Below are 17,535 nucleotides of genomic sequence, written 5' to 3' on the forward strand. Positions count from 1 at the left end.
AGACCTTATAAATGCCTCACGAGCTTAGTTCAACTGTCACATCAGAACCCAAAATATAAACTTGTTTTACTCCAATGTCTGTAAACATTGTAAATGTAAACAAACACTGTTTAGCCTCAAAACACAGTTTAAAAGATAATTGTGATATCGTGAACGTTCAGTCCTTGCATCCATAGCTCAGTTGATGAATTTGAGAGTGGTTACATTTCTCCATTCCCATCCCTCAGCTTTTCACCCGTTTGTTATTGTTTCAACAGCGGATTGGCTTTTTAAGTGAAATATAGTATTATTGTCCTCTTTCGGGATAACAATATATAGAGTTGCTTCCTAAAACGAAGTGCTGGTTTAGGTACGCTGAAAGTGACCTCAGTCAGTTGTCTGATAAGCAAATAAACTGTGCAATCTAGTCATACAAACGTGAACCTGACACCAGTCTTCGTTACAATGCTGCACTGGAAGCCAATCTTACCTATTTAATTGCTGGGATGATAAACCCTATTCATTCAAGCAGACACTCCACTCAGACTCACTATTGTAACATTCACCCCATCTGAGGTTTGCAGTGAAATTTGTTTCTCGGAATGGACACAAAAGGTCCACAGAAGATACCCACTTCTGCAATCCTTTTGTGACAGTCAGCCACATTTGCCCATCTTGATGACTTGAAGTAGATAAACCACGTGCACATTTGCATTGCTGAAGGGCCGCCATTGTCTTTTAAGAGCTCTTAAGGCATGTATGATCATCACGCGTGAAATAGTAGTTGGTGTGAAACCTGCATAAACAACTAGAGGAAGTACAGTTACCATCACCTGTACCAACCATGATGTTATGACCTCTATGATACCGCCTGATTACTAGGCGGGATAGTCTTTAATAAAACCTCAGGTGTTGATGGAATAGAGAGAGTGTGTGTGTGTGTGTGTGTGTGTCCCTCCCTCATTTGAATGTGTGTGTTTTCAGAATGAGCTGTGGTTCAGTGTGACAGACAAAGTAGACTGCCCTGTTCTGCTCTAGGGGTACTATCACTAGCTAAATCTCTAGTTTCTGAAACCATAACATTGACACCTGTAGCCAAAAAAAAACCCTGATAACATCTCTGAGGGTTGTCTTCCGAGGCGTGTTTCCACAATAGAGAAGCAAGGGTTCCTATACCATCAGCTACACCGCCCTGTCCTCCCTGTCCACACGCATACATACATGTGTTCTATATCCATACACCCTACACTCTAAGACATACACATTCCGTAGGCTATATCCTCTCCCTCTTATAAATCTGGGTCAAAATGGATGGCTGTTCAGTAGGGTTGTTTGGCAACACTTACAACCGACAGGTACGAAGCTCAATAACTTTGGAACTGCTCAAAATGGCGGTTATTTAGTCAGGATCACTACGAGATGACAATGCGACATTACGAGGGAGGGAAACATGCCCGTGACAAGTCTCACAAAGCCGTGTAGAGCCCATAATAAAGGGTTACACTTGTCATCCGTAGTAAAATGTTACCAATTGTTTCACATAGACAGAAGGACGGAAGATCCTGGTCTGGTGTCTTGTTTGTCCATGCAAATGTCAACCACAGATTTCCCGGGTGTGGTCAGTCGACATAGCCACCAGGTGAGAAAGGAGGACTGACATTTGTTACAGACAAACTCAGAGCTTATATGACCGAGGTTAATTTGAATCCTGATTTGATTTTAAATGTAAAATACACACTAAGTCCCTTTTTGGCTTCCCTAAACAAATTTTCTCCCACGGATACGGAGGCTACTGTGGGCCCAGCTGGCCAGTGTGTGTGTGTGTGTGTGTGTGTGACAGAGAGCGTATATAGTCAGTGGTTAGTCTTAGATTTTCATAAAACTTAACCTTCCTAAACCCATAGCATCCATCTGTTTTAAATGCTCAAAATGACAACACAAAGCGAGAAACAAGTCAAATCAGGTAATGGAGCCGTAAGATGACAAACAAGACGAGATGAACAAGGTAAGAGTGCTCATGAATTCAATTGAAATATGGCAATGCGATAAATCTTGTCGACAACAACCAGTATTTGTGGTTGAGAGACCCTTGAATCATGTGTTGAATAGGCCAATGTTGCTCTGGTTCGGTCTCACACCTGCTGTTACCATGAGAAATAGGAGGGTCACAAGCAGGACATTCTCTCCCTCTTCAACAACCAGTAAACAACCTGCATGCTTCATCTGCAAATATTGCTGTTTCCCCAGTGACTGTTGTAACCTTGACATTGCCCGGAAGAGAAACCCAAGGGAGCACAAATAAGACTCAAGGCACACCGGTCAGGTTACGTCACAAAAACACGATTCTTCTAGAGGTCATCAACAACTAAATCGGACACAACCACTAAACACACCGACTGTTCATATGAAACCCCTTGAATTGCATAGACCTGGGTTCAACTACTATTTGAAATCTTACAAATACTTTTGAGTATTTGGTCTGAGACTGCCTGGAGGGCCCCTGATGTGTGCGGTTTACATGATTAAAACATTTTTTTTTAGGGGGGGGGATTGATTGCGCCTGGCAAGCACAATCAAGCCCAACTAAAGTAAATGAAGAAGAGGAGGAGGTAGAACAGCGAAGCAGGAAGGTGATTTGGTTCTGCTGGGCAACCTGAGGGGAGTGAGAAGGAGGAGGATATCAGGGCTTCTGGAGGTGGTTAACACACAGGACTTTAAAAAGCCCATAATGCAGGGTGACGCAGCTATGAATCTAGCTGGGGGCTGATAATATAGTGGCTAACGGAGAAAGGGGCGGGCTGAGAATATACTGGCTGGCTGGTTGAAAGGCTGTTTGAATCGGAAGACTGAGAATATACTGTCTGAGAGAGAGAGTCTGTTATAACGTGAAGGCTGAGAATATACTGTCTGAGAGAGAGAGTCTGTTATAACGTGAAGGCTGAGAATATACTGTCTGAGAGAGAGAGTCTGTTATAACGTGAAGGCTGAGAATATACTGTCTGAGAGAGAGAGAGTCTGTTATAACGTGAAGGCTGAGAATATACTGTCAGAGAGAGAGTCTGTTATAACGTGAAGGCTGAGAATATACTGTCTGAGAGAGAGAGTCTGTTATAACGTGAAGGCTGAGAATATACTGTCTGAGAGAGAGAGTCTGTTATAACGTGAAGGCTGAAAATATACTGTCTGAGAGAGAGAGTCTGTTATAACGTGAAGGCTGAGAATATACTGTCTGAGAGAGAGAGTCTGTTATAACGTGAAGGCTGAGAATATACTGTCTGAGAGAGAGAGTCTGTTATAACGTGAAGGCTGAGAATATACTGTCTGAGAGAGAGAGTCTGTTATAACGTGAAGGCTGAGAATATACTGTCTGAGAGAGAGAGTCTGTTATAACGTGAAGGCTGAGAATATATTGTCTGAGAGAGAGAGTCTGTTATAACGTGAAGGCTGAGAATATACTGGCTGGTTTTTTGTTGTTGTTCGGCTCCAGACACAACCACTTAGCAGATGAATGAAGCATGCTCCCTGCTCCCTGCTCCCGCACTCAGCCGAACGACGTGGCGCCACACAACGCAGCAAGATGAGTGCCGCGGAGGCATTTCACACTTGCATATACACACACACACACACACACACACACACACACACACACACACACACACACACACACACACACACACACACACACACACACACACACACACACACACACACACACACACACACACACACACACACACACACACACACACACACACACACACACACACACACACACACATTTTTACGGAAATGGACAATTACTTCATTTAAAAAAAACTTGATTTAACACAGTAATCACTTAATAAATGTAGCTACAGTATTTCTATGCTAAAATCGATACCTTTAATGTGCAACTTCCCTTTTCTCTCTACAACATCCTTTATTCCTCCACTATCAATATCATAACCAAGGAAGTGTTTTAGGAACTAAGTTACAGATGGGAAGACTTTCATTCCTTTGCTTTCCTTTTTCAGCTTAACTGCCAAGCTGGTGCTGAGGGTTTCAAGTTACTCCTCCACAGCCTGAGACTGACAGACAGAGAGACAGAGTGTTAACTCGGTGTTAGCTCAGTACTGGCCTGAACCGACAAGAGACGTTTATTTTTAATAATAATTCCACAACAGTGGAGCCCTGGTAGTATTTGTATAAATTATGACTAAGTGGTTAGGTCTGGAGATGATCTTGGTACTAGCTACTGGAGAGTGATTACAGACTCAGCTAACATATACTAACACTGATAATTGGTCTATAGAGGAGAGAGAGAGAGAAGAGCTGCTTTCCATGGGGATAATATGCAGCTGCTGAAGATAAGCACATGAAATACTGTAATATACTCTATATAAATACTGTAACAGTTACAGAGTATTATTGAAGACCCCACAGACTATTTTCCCATAGAGAAGAGAGAAAAGCTGCTGTCAAAGAAGAGAAGAGAAAAAGGAGACCAAAAAAAGAGAGAAAAGAGACAACAATCATTTGGTTGGTGCTTATATTAGTCGTATTTCACACATGCGCAAGTGTATGAACACACGTGTGAATTGGATTTTTTTTGTGTGTGTGCATATCTCCCTGAGACCCTCGGAGAGTGTGGTCACGGCCAAGGTCTGTTATTATCAATGGCGACCCTAGAGCAATTATGGGTAAGTACCATGCACGTTGGCAGATTTTTCACCTTGTCGGCTCGGGGATTTGACCTAGCGACCTATCGTGTTACCGGCCCAACTCGCTAACCACTAGGCTAAACCTATAGCTCATCGATCGAGGTTGCGCAACCAATAATTCATAATTGTAGAGAATTCGTGGCGCAGAACACGATGCAAGTCCTGCATCTCCCATGTCCTCATTGGTTTATAGAAGCAGATACACACGTGCCATCTCCTCATTGGTTATACCCACGTGGGTGATTGAAATATGAACTGAGTTTGGTCGGTCGTCATGGTAACTATGACAGTTAGATGCCAATCGCCATTTAAAGTCCATTACATTACATTTAAGTCATTTAGCAGACGCTCTTATCCAGAGCGACTTACAAATTGGTGCATTCACCTTATGACATCCAGTGGAACAACCACTTTACAATAGTGCATCTAAATATTTTAAGGGGAAGGGGGGGTGAGAAGGATTACTTTATCCTATCCTAGGTATTCCTTAAAGAGGTGGGGTTTCAGGTGTCTCCGGAAGGTGGTGATTGACTCCGCTGTCCTGGCGTCGTGAGGGAGTTTGTTCCACCATTGGGGAGCCAGAGCAGCGAACAGTTTTGACTGAGCTGAGCGGGAACTGTACTTCCTCAGTGGTAGGGAGGCGAGCAGGCCAGAGGTGGATGAACGCAGTGCCCTTATTTGGGTGTAGGGCCTGATCAGAGCCTGGAGGTACTGAGGTGCCGTTCCCCTCACAGCTCCGTAGGCAAGCACCATGGTCTTGTAGCGGATGCGAGCTTCAACTGGAAGCCAGTGGAGAGAGCGGAGTCCAAAGAAGAAAAAGCCTGGAAGGAGGAGATATGACTAGAAACGGTTCGGTTAACCGTTTTATGTGTGGATTAATTGTCGGGGTAGAGGACCTTGTGTATTTCAGGTAAAATAGCAACTCAACATTTATATCCCAGGACAAAATAGTTAGCTAGCTAAATTGCCATAAATGTTTATGCTTTTCGACCTGTCCCCAAATTACGGTGTCAGGCCCATATATCAGTGTCAAGGCATATGAACTAACATGTTATAGAACAAACAACGCAATTATCACAACACATAGGTTATAATACGGAAGGAAAAAAATTCAGGCTTGGCTTCCCCAGTGATTTTACACACGCACCGCTACTGCCTAAATCAATGAAAAATGAGGCTGTATAAGCTTGAAAAAGAGTAATACATTTAAACACCACAGAGGGAGAAACAATTAAACACAAATAATGACAATTATATATTTAGTTGAAGTCGGAAGTTTACATACACTTAGGTTGGAGTCATTAAAACTCATTTTTCAACCACTCCACAGGCTAGTCGGTTAGGACATCTACTTTGTGCATGACACAAGTCATTTTCCCAACAATTGTTTACAGACAGATTATTTCACTTATAATTCACTGTGTCACAATTCCAGTGGGTCAGAAGTTTACATACATGTCATGGCTTTAGAAGCTTCTGATAAGCTAATTGACATCATTTGAGTCAATTGGAGGTGTACCTGTGGATGCATTTCAAGGCCCACCTTCAAACTCACGAACTCTTTGATTGACATCATGGGAAAATCAAAAGATATCAGCCAAGACCTCAGAATAAACATTGTTTTTTTTAAAACTTCCACAAGTTTGGTTCATCCTTGGGAGCAATTTCCAAACGCCTGAAGGTACCACATTCATCTGTACAAACAATGGTACGCAAGTATAAACACCATGAGACCATGGAGTCGTCATACTGCTCAGGAAGGAGACACGTTCTGTCTCCTAGATATTAACGTACTTTGGTGCAAAAAGTGAAAATTAATCCCAGAACAACAAAAAAGGACCCTGTGAAGATGCTGGAGGAAACAGGTACAAAAGTATTTATATCCCCAGTAAAACGAGTCCTATATCGACATAACCTGAAAGGCTGCTCAGCAAGGAAGAAGCCACTGCTCCAAAACTGCCATAAAAAAGCCAGACTACGGTTTGCAACTGCACATGGGGACAAAGATCGTACCTTTTGGAGAAATATCCTCTGGTCGGGTGAAACAAAAATAGAACTGTTTGGCCATAATGACCATCGTTATGTTGGAAGGAACACCATCCCAACCGTGAAGCACAGGGGTGGAAGCATCATATTGTGGGGGTGATTTGCTGCAGGAGGGACTGGTGCACTTCACAAAATAGATGGCATCACGAGGAAAAGACAATTATGTGGATATATTGAAGCAACATCTCAAGACATCAGTCAGGAAGTTAAAGCTTCCAAATGGACAATGACCACAAGCATTCTTCCAAAGTTGTGGCAAAATGGCTTAAGGACAACAAAGTCAGGGTATTGGAGTGGCCATAACAAAGCCCTGACCTCAATCCTATAGAACATTTGTGGGCAGAACTGAAAAAGCGTGTGTGAGCAAGGAGGTCTACAAACCTGACTCAGTTACACCAGCTCTGTCAGGGGGGAATCGGCCAAAATTCACCCAACACATTGTGGGAAGCTTGTGAAAGGCTACCCGAAACATTTGACCCAAGTTAAACAATTTAAAGGCAATGCTACCAAATACTAATTGAGTGTATGTTAACTTCTGACCCACTGGGAATGTGATGAAAGAAATGAAAGCTGGAATAAATCATTCTCTACTATTATTCTGACATGTTACATTCTTAAAATAAAGTGGTGATCCTAACTGACCTAAGACGGGGAATTTCTACAAGGATTAAATGTCAGGAATTGTGAAAAACTGAGTTTAAATGTATTTGGCTAAGGTGCATGTAAACTTCCAACTGTATTTAGCTGAAAATGCAGATAGACTGATCACTGGTTCCATTAGAATAGGCCTAGAATGCCAAGCCTGTAAGGAGCAGAGGACAGCAGGTTGACTGAGAAATATCAGACCACAGGTGGGGAGGACAGAGGCCCATGTGGTGGAGTAGCATGTACAGGAGCCGAGGACAGCAGGCTGACTTATTGCGGGTAGGGGTGTGGGACTGGATGCTGGCAGAAAGTCAACTTAATTGCATGTTGTTGTTTTTTGCGTCACTCCTAGCTGGCTGAGAGGCAGATTCTCTCTGCATCAATGCCACCAAATACCCAGCACACCAGTAATATCTTCAACCACCAATTTGAAGGCCTGTTTTTCTGTAATGACTGAACTGCATCTCCTGCTGCCCAGCAGGTGTGTTCCCTGCTCAATGGGATGCCATTTCTGAGCAGTATATCCGGAGACACAGCACTGGTGCATTCCCTTTTTACACCCCTGTCTCCTGAAATGCCAAGAATCCTTTCTGTAAAAATCTAATCAAATCAAATAAAAAATGCCATCAAAATCCAAGTTTATAAAACCTCTACACAGGATACAGTGGGGGTGTAAATGGTGCAATATAATGACATGCCTACCTGCAAGCTGCCTCTCAACGGTGTAATATCAGAACATAGAGCACAAAAGTAACAACAGTAACACAATAAGGTGAGTGGTAAACACATATTTAAAAGTATAAAAGTAGGAGTAAAACTAGCAGTAACGTATGTACTATGAAATGTGCTATGTCATCAAATGGTTATTTGCAAGTCGATAAAGTGAAGTATAAATAAATAGTAACACACACACACACACACACACACACACACACACACACACACACACACACACACACACACACACACACACACACACACACACACACACACACACACACACACACACACACACACACACACACACACACGCACACACACACACACACACACACACACACGCGAGCGCGAGCGCACACACCATAGTGGCCTCAAAGCTCATCACTAAGCTAAAGAACCGGGGACTAAACCCGGACTATTTTGTAGTGACTGCTGCTACTTGCTGTTTATTATCTATGCATAGTCACTTCTCCCATACATATGTGTACATATCACCTCGAATAACCTGTAACCCCGCACATTGACTCAGTACCGGTACCCCCTGTGTATAGCCTCGTTATTGTTATTTTCTTGTGTTACTTTTTAAACTTGAGTATATTTAGCAAATATTTTCTTAACTCTTATTTTTCTTAAAATTGCATCATTGTTTAAGGGCTTGTAAGTAAGCATTTCATTGTCAGGTCTGCACCTGTTGTATTTGGCGTATGTGACAAATGCAAATTTGATTGGAATTTATCTGATACACACACGCATGCACAGTAGCAGGGTTGGTGGGCTGTTAGCCAGCAAAGAAGTTCCCCAACTGTCACCAGGCAGCCTCTTGGAACGCGTACACACACACACACACACACACACACACACACACACACACACACACACACACACACACACACACACACACACACACACACACACACACACACACACACACACACACACACACACACACACACACACACACACACACACACACACCAATTTTATATCCACAATAAAGCTGTCGTCTGTCCATAAACAGGCTGAGTGGCACACACTTTCACCTGGCTCTGTGCACTGTCTCTGTCTCACGGCCCTGTCACAGGACCAGAGGGAGAGAGAAAAACACTTTCACCAGAGAGAGAGAGAGAGGAGAGAAAAACACTTTCACCAGAGAAAGAGAGAGAGAGAGGAGAGAAAAACACTCACCAGAGAAAGAGAGAAAGAAAGAGACACTTTTACCAGAGAAAGAGAGAAAGAGCGAGAGACACTTTTACCAGAGAGAGAGAGAGAGACTTTTACCAGAGAAAGAGAGAAAGAGTGAGAGAGACACTTTTACCAGAGAAAGAGAGAGAGACACTTTTACCATAGAGAGAGAGAGAGACTTTTACCAGAGAAAGAGAGAAAGAGCGAGAGATACACTTTTACCAGAGAGAGAGAGAGACACTTTTACCAGAGAAAGAGCGAGAGAGACACTTTTACCAGAGAAAGAGAGAGAGAGAGAGAGGGACTTTTACCAGAGAGAGAGAGAAAGAGCGAGAGAGACACTTACCAGAGAAAGAGAGAAAGAGCGAGAGAGACACTTTTACCAGAGAAAGAGAGAAAGAGCGAGAGAGACACTTTTACCAGACAGAGAGAAAGAGAGAGAGACACTTTTACAAGAGAAAGAGAGAGAGAGATAGACTTTTACCAGAGAGAGAGAGAGACACTTTTACCAGAGAAAGAGAGAGAGAGAGACTTACCAGAGAAAGAGAGAGAGACACTTTTACCAGAGAAAGAGAGAGAGAGACACTTACCAGAGAAAGAGAGAGAGAGAGAGACTTTTACCAGAGAAAGAGAGAGAGAGAGACTTTTACCAGAGAAAGAGAGAGAGAGACACTTTTACCAGAGAAAGAGAGAGAGAGACTTATCAGAGAAAGAGAGAGAGACACTTACCAGAGAAAGAGAGAGAGAGAGAGACACTTTTACCAGAGAAAGAGAGAGAGAGACACTTTTACTAGAGAAAGAGAGAGAGAGACACTTTTACTAGAGAAAGAGAGAGAGAGACACTTTTACCAGAGAAAGAGAGAGATAGAGAGACACTTTTACCAGAGAAAGAGCGAGAGAGACACTTTTGCCAGAGAAAGAGAGAGAGAGACTTTTACCAGAGAGAGCGAGAGACACTTTTACCAGAGAAAGAGAGAGAGAGAGAGAGAGAGACTTACCAGAGAAAGAGAGAGAGACACTTACCAGAGAACGAGAGAGAGAGAGACACTTTTACCAGAGAAAGAGAGAGAGAGAGAGACACTTTTGCCAGAGAAAGAGAGAAAAAATCAAGAGATACACTTTTACCAGATAAAGAGAGAGAGAGAGAGACACTTTTACCAGATAAAGAGAGAGAGAGACACTTTTACCAGAGAAAGAGAGAGGGAGACACTTTTACCAGATAAAGAGAGAGAGAGACACTTTTACCAGAGAAAGAGAGAGGGAGACACTTTTACCAGATAAAGAGAGAGAGAGACACTTTTACCAGAGAAAGAGAGAGGGAGACACTTACCAGAGAAAGAGAGAAAGAGTGAGAGAGACACTTTTACCAGAGAAAGAGAGAAAGAGTGAGAGAGACACTTTTACCAGAGAAAGAGAGAGAGACACTTTTACCATAGAAAGAGAGAGAGAGAGAGACACTTTTACCAGAGAAAGAGAGAAACTTTTACCAGAGAAAGAGAGAAAGAGCGAGAGATACACTTTTACCAGAGAGAGAGAGAGAGAGAGACACTTTTACCAGAGAAAGAGCGAGAGAGACACTTTTACCAGAGAAAGAGAGAGAGAGAGAGAGAGAGGGACTTTTACCAGAGAAAGAGAGAAAGAGCGAGAGAGACACTTACCAGAGAAAGAGAGAAAGAGCGAGAGAGACACTTTTACCAGAGAAAGAGAGAAAGAGCGAGAGAGACACTTTTACCAGACAGAGAGAAAGAGCGAGAGAGACACTTTCACCAGAGAAAGAGAGAGAGACACTTTTACGAGAGAAAGAGAGAGAGACACTTTTACCAGAGAAAGAGAGAGAGAGAGAGACACTTACCAGAGAAAGAGAGAGAGAGAGACTTTTACCAGAGAAAGAGAGAGAGAGAGAGAGAGAGACTTTTACCAGAGAAAGAGAGAGAGAGACACTTTTACCAGAGAAAGAGAGAGAGAGACTTATCAGAGAAAGAGAGAGAGACACTTACCAGAGAAAGAGAGAGAGAGAGAGACACTTTTACCAGAGAAAGAGAGAGAGAGACACTTTTACCAGAGAAAGAGAGAGATAGAGAGACACTTTTACCAGAGAAAGAGCGAGAGAGACACTTTTGCCAGAGAAAGAGAGAGAGAGAGACTTTTACCAGAGAGAGCGAGAGACACTTTTACCAGAGAAAGAGAGAGAGAGAGACACTTTTACCAGAGAAAGAGAGAGAGAGAGAGAGAGACTTACCAGAGAAAGAGAGAGAGAGAGACACTTACCAGAGAAAGAGAGAGAGAGAGACACTTTTACCAGAGAAAGAGAGAGAGAGAGAGAGAGACACTTTTGCCAGAGAAAGAGAGAAAAAGCGAGAGATACACTTTTACCAGATAAAGAGAGAGAGAGAGGGAGACACTTTTACCAGATAAAGAGAGAGAGAGACACTTTTACCAGAGAAAGAGAGAGGGAGACACTTTTACCAGAGAAAGAGAGAGAGACACTTTTACCAGATAAAGAGAGAGAGACACTTTTACCAGATAAAGAGAGAGAGACACTTTTACCAGAGAAAGAGAGAGAGACACTTTCACCAGAGAAAGAGAGAGAGACACTTTTACCAGAGAAAGAGAGAGAGACACTTTCACCAGAGAAAGAGAGAGAGAGAGAGAGACACTTTTACCAGAGAGAGAGAGAGAGAGAGAGAGCGAGAGAGACACTTTACCAGAGAGAGAGAGAGAGAGAGAGAGACACTTACCAGAGAAAGAGAGAAAGAGCGAGAGAGACACTTACCAGAGAAAGAGAGAGAGCGAGAGAGACACTTTACCAGAGAGAGAGAGAGAGAGAGAGAGAGACAGTTTTACCAGAGAAAGAGAGAAAGAGCGAGAGAGACACTTTTACCAGAGAAAGAGAGAGAGAGCGACACTTTCACCAGAGGGATGGCGAGTGAGAGGAAGAAAGAAGTCCCATGCGTTGCATTATTTCTCTTCAGGTAGACTGACTTCTTCTTACTGAAAATGTAGCAAAATGGCACTCGATACCGAGCATTTACTAAATGTTGGATAACTTCCCTAATGAACAGCAGGTTGGCATTTATTGCCACGAGTCTTTTGTCCTGGAGGCAGAACTAAGTGATTTCCCCTTAGACACAGTCAAGGATTCAGACCCCTTGACTTTTTCCACATTTTGTTACGTTACAGCCTTATTCTAAAATTGATTCAATCACTTGTTTTCATCAGCAATCTACACACAATATCCCATCACGACCAAGTGAAAACAGGTCTAGACATTTTTGCAAATGTATTACAAATAATAACAGCAATACCTTATTTACATAAGTATTCGGGCCCTTTGCTATGAGACTTGAAATTGAGCTCAGGTGCAACCATCTCTGCAGCACTCCACCAATCAGGCCTTTATTGTAGAGCGGCCATAAGGAAGCCACTCCTCAGTAAAAGGCCCATGACAGCCCGCTTTGAATTTGCCAAAACACACCTAAAGGATTCTCAGTACATGAGAAACAAGATTCTCTGGTCTGATGAGAGATCCATGACGAAAACTTGCTCCAGAGCGCTCAGGACCTCAGACTGGGGCGTAGGTTCACCTTCCAACAGGACAACGACCCTAAGCACACAGCCAAGACAACGCAGGAGTGGCTTCGAGACAAGTCTCTGAGTGGCCAAGCCAGAGCCCGGACTTGAACCCGATCGAACATCTCTGGAGAGACCGGAAAATAGCTGTGCAGTGAAGCTCCCCATCCAACCTGACAGAGCTTGAAAGGATCTACAGAGAAGAATAGGAGAAACTCCCCAAATACAGGTGTTCCAAGCCTGTAGCATCATACCTAAGAAGACTCGAGGCTGTAATTGTTGCCAAAGGTGCTTCAACAAAATACTGAATGAAATACTTATGTAAATGTTATATTTAAGTAGTATTTTTTTATTTTTTATTTGCAAACATTTCTAAAAAACTGTTTTTGCTTTGTCATTATGGGGTATTGTGTGTAGATTAATGAGTGAAAAAAAACAATTCAATCCATTTTAGAATAAGGCTGTAACATAACAAAATGTGGAAAAGGTCAAGGGGTCTGAATACTTTCCGAATGCACTGACGGCCAGCTGCAAAGTCAACATTGGCTATATTGAAAAAATTCACGAAAACTAAAATGTACAGTCGTATGAAGAAGTTTGGGCACCCCTGACAATTTTTGGGTGTTTGGATCAGCAATTTCATTTTGATCTATCAAATAACTGATGGACACAGTAATATTTCAGTAGTGAAATGAGGTTTATTGAATTAACAGAACATGTGCAATATGCATCAAAACTAAATTAGACAGGTGCATAAATTTGGGCACCCCAATAGAAAAATCACATCAATATTTAGTAGAGCCTCCTTTTGCTAAAATAACAGCCTCTAGACGCTTCCCATAAGCCTCTAATGAGTGTCTGGATTCTGGATGAAGTTATTTTGGACCATTCCTTCTTACAAAACATCTCCAGTTCAGTTAGGTTTTATGGCTGCCGACAGCCCGCTTCAAATCACCCCACAGATTCTCAATGATATTCAGGTCTGGGGACTGGGATGGCCATTCCAGAACATTGTACTTGTTCCTCTGCATAAATGCCCGGGTAGATTTTGAGCAGTGTTTTGGGTCGTTGTCTTGTTGAAATATCCAGCCCCGGCGTAACTTCAACTTTGTGACTGATTCTTCAACATTATTCCCAAGAATCTGCTGATATTGAGTGGAATCCATGCGACCCTCAATTTTAACAAGATTCCCAGTACTGGCACTGGCCACACAGCCCCACAGCATGATGGAACCCCCACCATATTTCACTGTGGGTAGCAAGTGTTTTTCTTGGAACGCTGTGTTCTTTTGCCGCCATGCATAACGTCCCTTGTTATGACCAAGTAACTCAATCTTTGTTCCATCAGTCCACAGCACCTTATTCCAAAATGAAGCTGACTTGTCCAAATGTGCGTTTGCATACCTCAAGCGACTCTGTTTGTGGCGTGTGTGCAGAAAAGGCTTCTTCCGCATCACTCTCCCATACAGCTTCTCCTTGTGCAAAGTGCGCTGAATTGTTGAACGATGCACAGTGACACCATCTGCAGCAAGATGATGTTGTAGGTCTTTGGAGGTGGTCTGTGGGCTGTTTTTGACCGTTCTCAACATCCGTCGCCTTTGCCTCTCCGATATTTGACTTGGCCTGCCACTTTTTGCTTTTTGTAGCCTTCCTCCTAAACCATCATGTTGAACAGTCTTTGTTTTCAGGTCATATGAGAGTTGTTTTGAAGCCCCCATGTTGCCACTCTTCAGAGGAGAGTCAAAGAGAACAACAACGTGCAACTGGCCTTAAATACCTTTTCTCATGATTGGATGCACTTGTCTATGAAGTTCCAAGGCTTAATGAGCTCACCAAACCAATTGTGTGTTCCAATTAAATCAGTAGTTTACAGGTATTCAAATCAACAGAATGACAAGGGTGCCCACATTTTTGCAGAGCCTATTTTTCACATCTGATTTAATTTCATACAACTTAATATTCCTACACTAAAAATCTTTATCTGGACAATACCCCAGTACTCAGCTTTAATTAGACAATGAATGGCATGCCACTGTGATCACTTCCTGTGAGGACAGAGTCAATTATTATGCAGCCTCAGAGGGGTGCCCAAACGTTTTCATACGACTGTATTCAAGGTTAGGGTCAGGCATTAAGGTTAGCAGTGTGGTTAAGGTCAGTTTTAAAACCAGATCGTATGACTTTGTGGCTGTGCCGGCTAGTGACCACTCTACAGAGCTGCCTCCAGAACAAGATTCATGACGGAAAAATGCTAACCTGCCAATGAACAGGGAAATCCAAATGCAGATCGAAAAGAAAAAAAAGATTGAAAAACAACAACGACCATTTATACTAGAGGTCACCATCGTTTCAGTTAAACTCCCACCAGGTGCATCTTGCCATGTTACTTCGGTCTACACACTAAATAAGATAGGAACACACACACCTGTTTTTAGAGGGAAACGTGAGGGTATACATTGAATACCTCAACTGTGCCGAGCACAGGAAGAGTAGCTATGCCGGGAGCGATAACGGTTAAAACAAGGTGGACATGTCTACCGGCTGGCAGTACACTTACCCTTCGTTGCGGAAGACGGTTCTAAAGCAGTCCGCGAGGCTCTTGTAGTTGTGTGGATCACTGGTGCCTCTCTGGATCTGAAACCTGACAGACGACATCCCATTAGAACAAATGCAATACGCACCGAGTACAGCAGATATCCAGCAGATATCAGGAACAGCTTTAGTCGGATCAGTGATCGGGCTGTTTCTTTGAGAAACTCGCACCTTGGAATATTGATTACATGCATGTCATAGATTGATTTCAAAAGGGGACATCATCGTCCTAATTGTCATGGAAATGTCCACACTTATCCATTTACTCTCCTCCTCCCTCCCTCCACTCCTAACCACAGGTCCCTCCAGCCCAGAGGAGAAGTCAAACATTTACTTAACCCAGCCTATATCCAATTAGCCCCTCAACTCCCCAGGACCAGGACCAAGCTTTACGTAGCTAGCGCTGAATTCTGCTAACATGCTAGTAAGGAGCATTGTAACAGCTCCTGGGTTACGTGTAAATGTTTTAATATGATAGAAGCAGTTGATGGGATTCTGTGTTGTACTAAACACGCTGCTAAACCCCCTAATAAAGACGTCTGAGGTCTGTGTAAATCTTTTACATGATACAACCGCTGGAGGTGAGGGGATTCAGAGAGGTGGGCGGCAGGGCTGGGGTTTTGGTGAGGGGATGGCTGAGGGCTGCAGTGCATTGGCGAGGCTGGGGGCGTGAGAGCTGTAAACAGGGGTAGGTTGGGGGCCATCAAGGCTGGGGTATTGTTGAGAGGATGGTTAGGAAGAGTTAGGGTTATACGTTACATATTTGGGGAAGAGAAGGTTGGGATGCCTTGAAATTATTTTATTTTCACTGCTGAAGGCCCTTTGGCACTCTGGACATGACTCCTGGACCAATGAAAGGATGGCACAGTGAACAGAATCACCAATCAGCACATTAACTTAACAAAAGCACCCCTGAACATTACAATTGTTATGACAAACAACTGGAAGACAGAGGAACGAAAGACAACGAGAGACAGAATAGGGCTCATTGACGGAGACATAGTGGAGAGGAGTCTGGGAGGAAGAAGAGAAAGAGATTCTCTCCTCGTACGGCTCTCAATGGTAGGTCATGAGGTCAGCAGTAAGTCGTCCAGGCGGGTGTCTGATGGAGCCATAAAGGGCCACGGGTCCTAACAGGGGAGGATGGGTGAGGAGGGGGAAAAGAGTAAGAAGGGGCAGAGGAGAGAAGGGGGAGGAGGAGGAGGGGGTGGGAAGAGGGAGAGGAGCAGGGCTGATGACAGGGGAGGGACGGGGCAGGGGAGGAAGAGGAGGTTGGAGAAGAGGGAGGACGGGTGAGGTTTAGTGGGGTGAGCAGACCTCATATCGCCAACACATTAACACCTTACAGGGAGAGTCCCCAAATTCCTATTTGTTGGATTCCCCAATAGCTTGTAACCCGTGGCTGAGCCCAGGTTAAATCACAGCAACAAAGAGACGTCCAACACCATGTTAAAGATGAGAAGGAAAGGAGTGGAAGGAAAGGGGGCTATGGAAGAAAGGAGGGCGGTGTTGGAGGGGTGTACGGGGGAATTGGGGTGCCGTAGGGTGGGGGCAGACCCAGAAGATTTAAGACCAGTGGGGCTTGTAAACAAATTCAAATCGAGCTTAATTAAAGGCATATGAGTCCAGGGTCAAGGCTTGAAGGGGTCCTATCCCTTTGTAACCCCCGATCCCTCTCGCCTCTCTCTCTCCTATCTCTCTCTCTCAGGACCAGTTGGGTTCGGGGGGTTGGGGGGAGAGGTGGAGTGAGAGAGAGAGACACACCGAGGTGGATCGGAGACAGAGATGGAGAGGTGGAGGTGGGCCGTGGTCCGGTCTCAGCCCTCTGACTCCACACCTGACCCTGGGGTCAGCTCATTTCCTCATGGCCCTTCTCTACCCTGCCATAAAACCAGGACCAAAGAGCTTGGCTCAGGGAGGGAGAGATAATGGGGAGGAAGCTACAAGCCTCAATAGGAGAGGAAGTAGGAGAGATAATGGGGAGGACGACCAGAGAGAGGAGGCCATGGCCCTGGAGGAGAAAGAAGCCTCGAGTAGAGAAGAAGAGGAGATGATGATGGGGAGGACCACAGATGGGGAGGACCAATAGAAACCAGAGGAA

General features: G+C 43.8%; 1 protein-coding gene across 1 annotated transcript in view; it reads right to left on the minus strand.

Annotated features, from left to right (window-relative positions):
- slc25a21 (solute carrier family 25 member 21) overlaps window positions 1–15,483 on the minus strand; it is a gene marked incomplete at its 5' end in the record, with an annotated part of 41,078 nt that extends 25,595 nt beyond the window's left edge. Inside the window, 1 exon segment of the mRNA XM_046309555.1 lies at window positions 15,400–15,483. Within this exon segment, the coding sequence (XP_046165511.1) occupies window positions 15,400–15,483 (84 nt within the window).
- Between the last annotated feature and the right edge of the window lie 2,052 nt (window positions 15,484–17,535).

The sequence above is a fragment of the Oncorhynchus gorbuscha genome, linkage group LG17 (genome assembly GCF_021184085.1).
Source record: "Oncorhynchus gorbuscha isolate QuinsamMale2020 ecotype Even-year linkage group LG17, OgorEven_v1.0, whole genome shotgun sequence".
Classification (NCBI taxonomy): domain Eukaryota; kingdom Metazoa; phylum Chordata; class Actinopteri; order Salmoniformes; family Salmonidae; genus Oncorhynchus; species Oncorhynchus gorbuscha.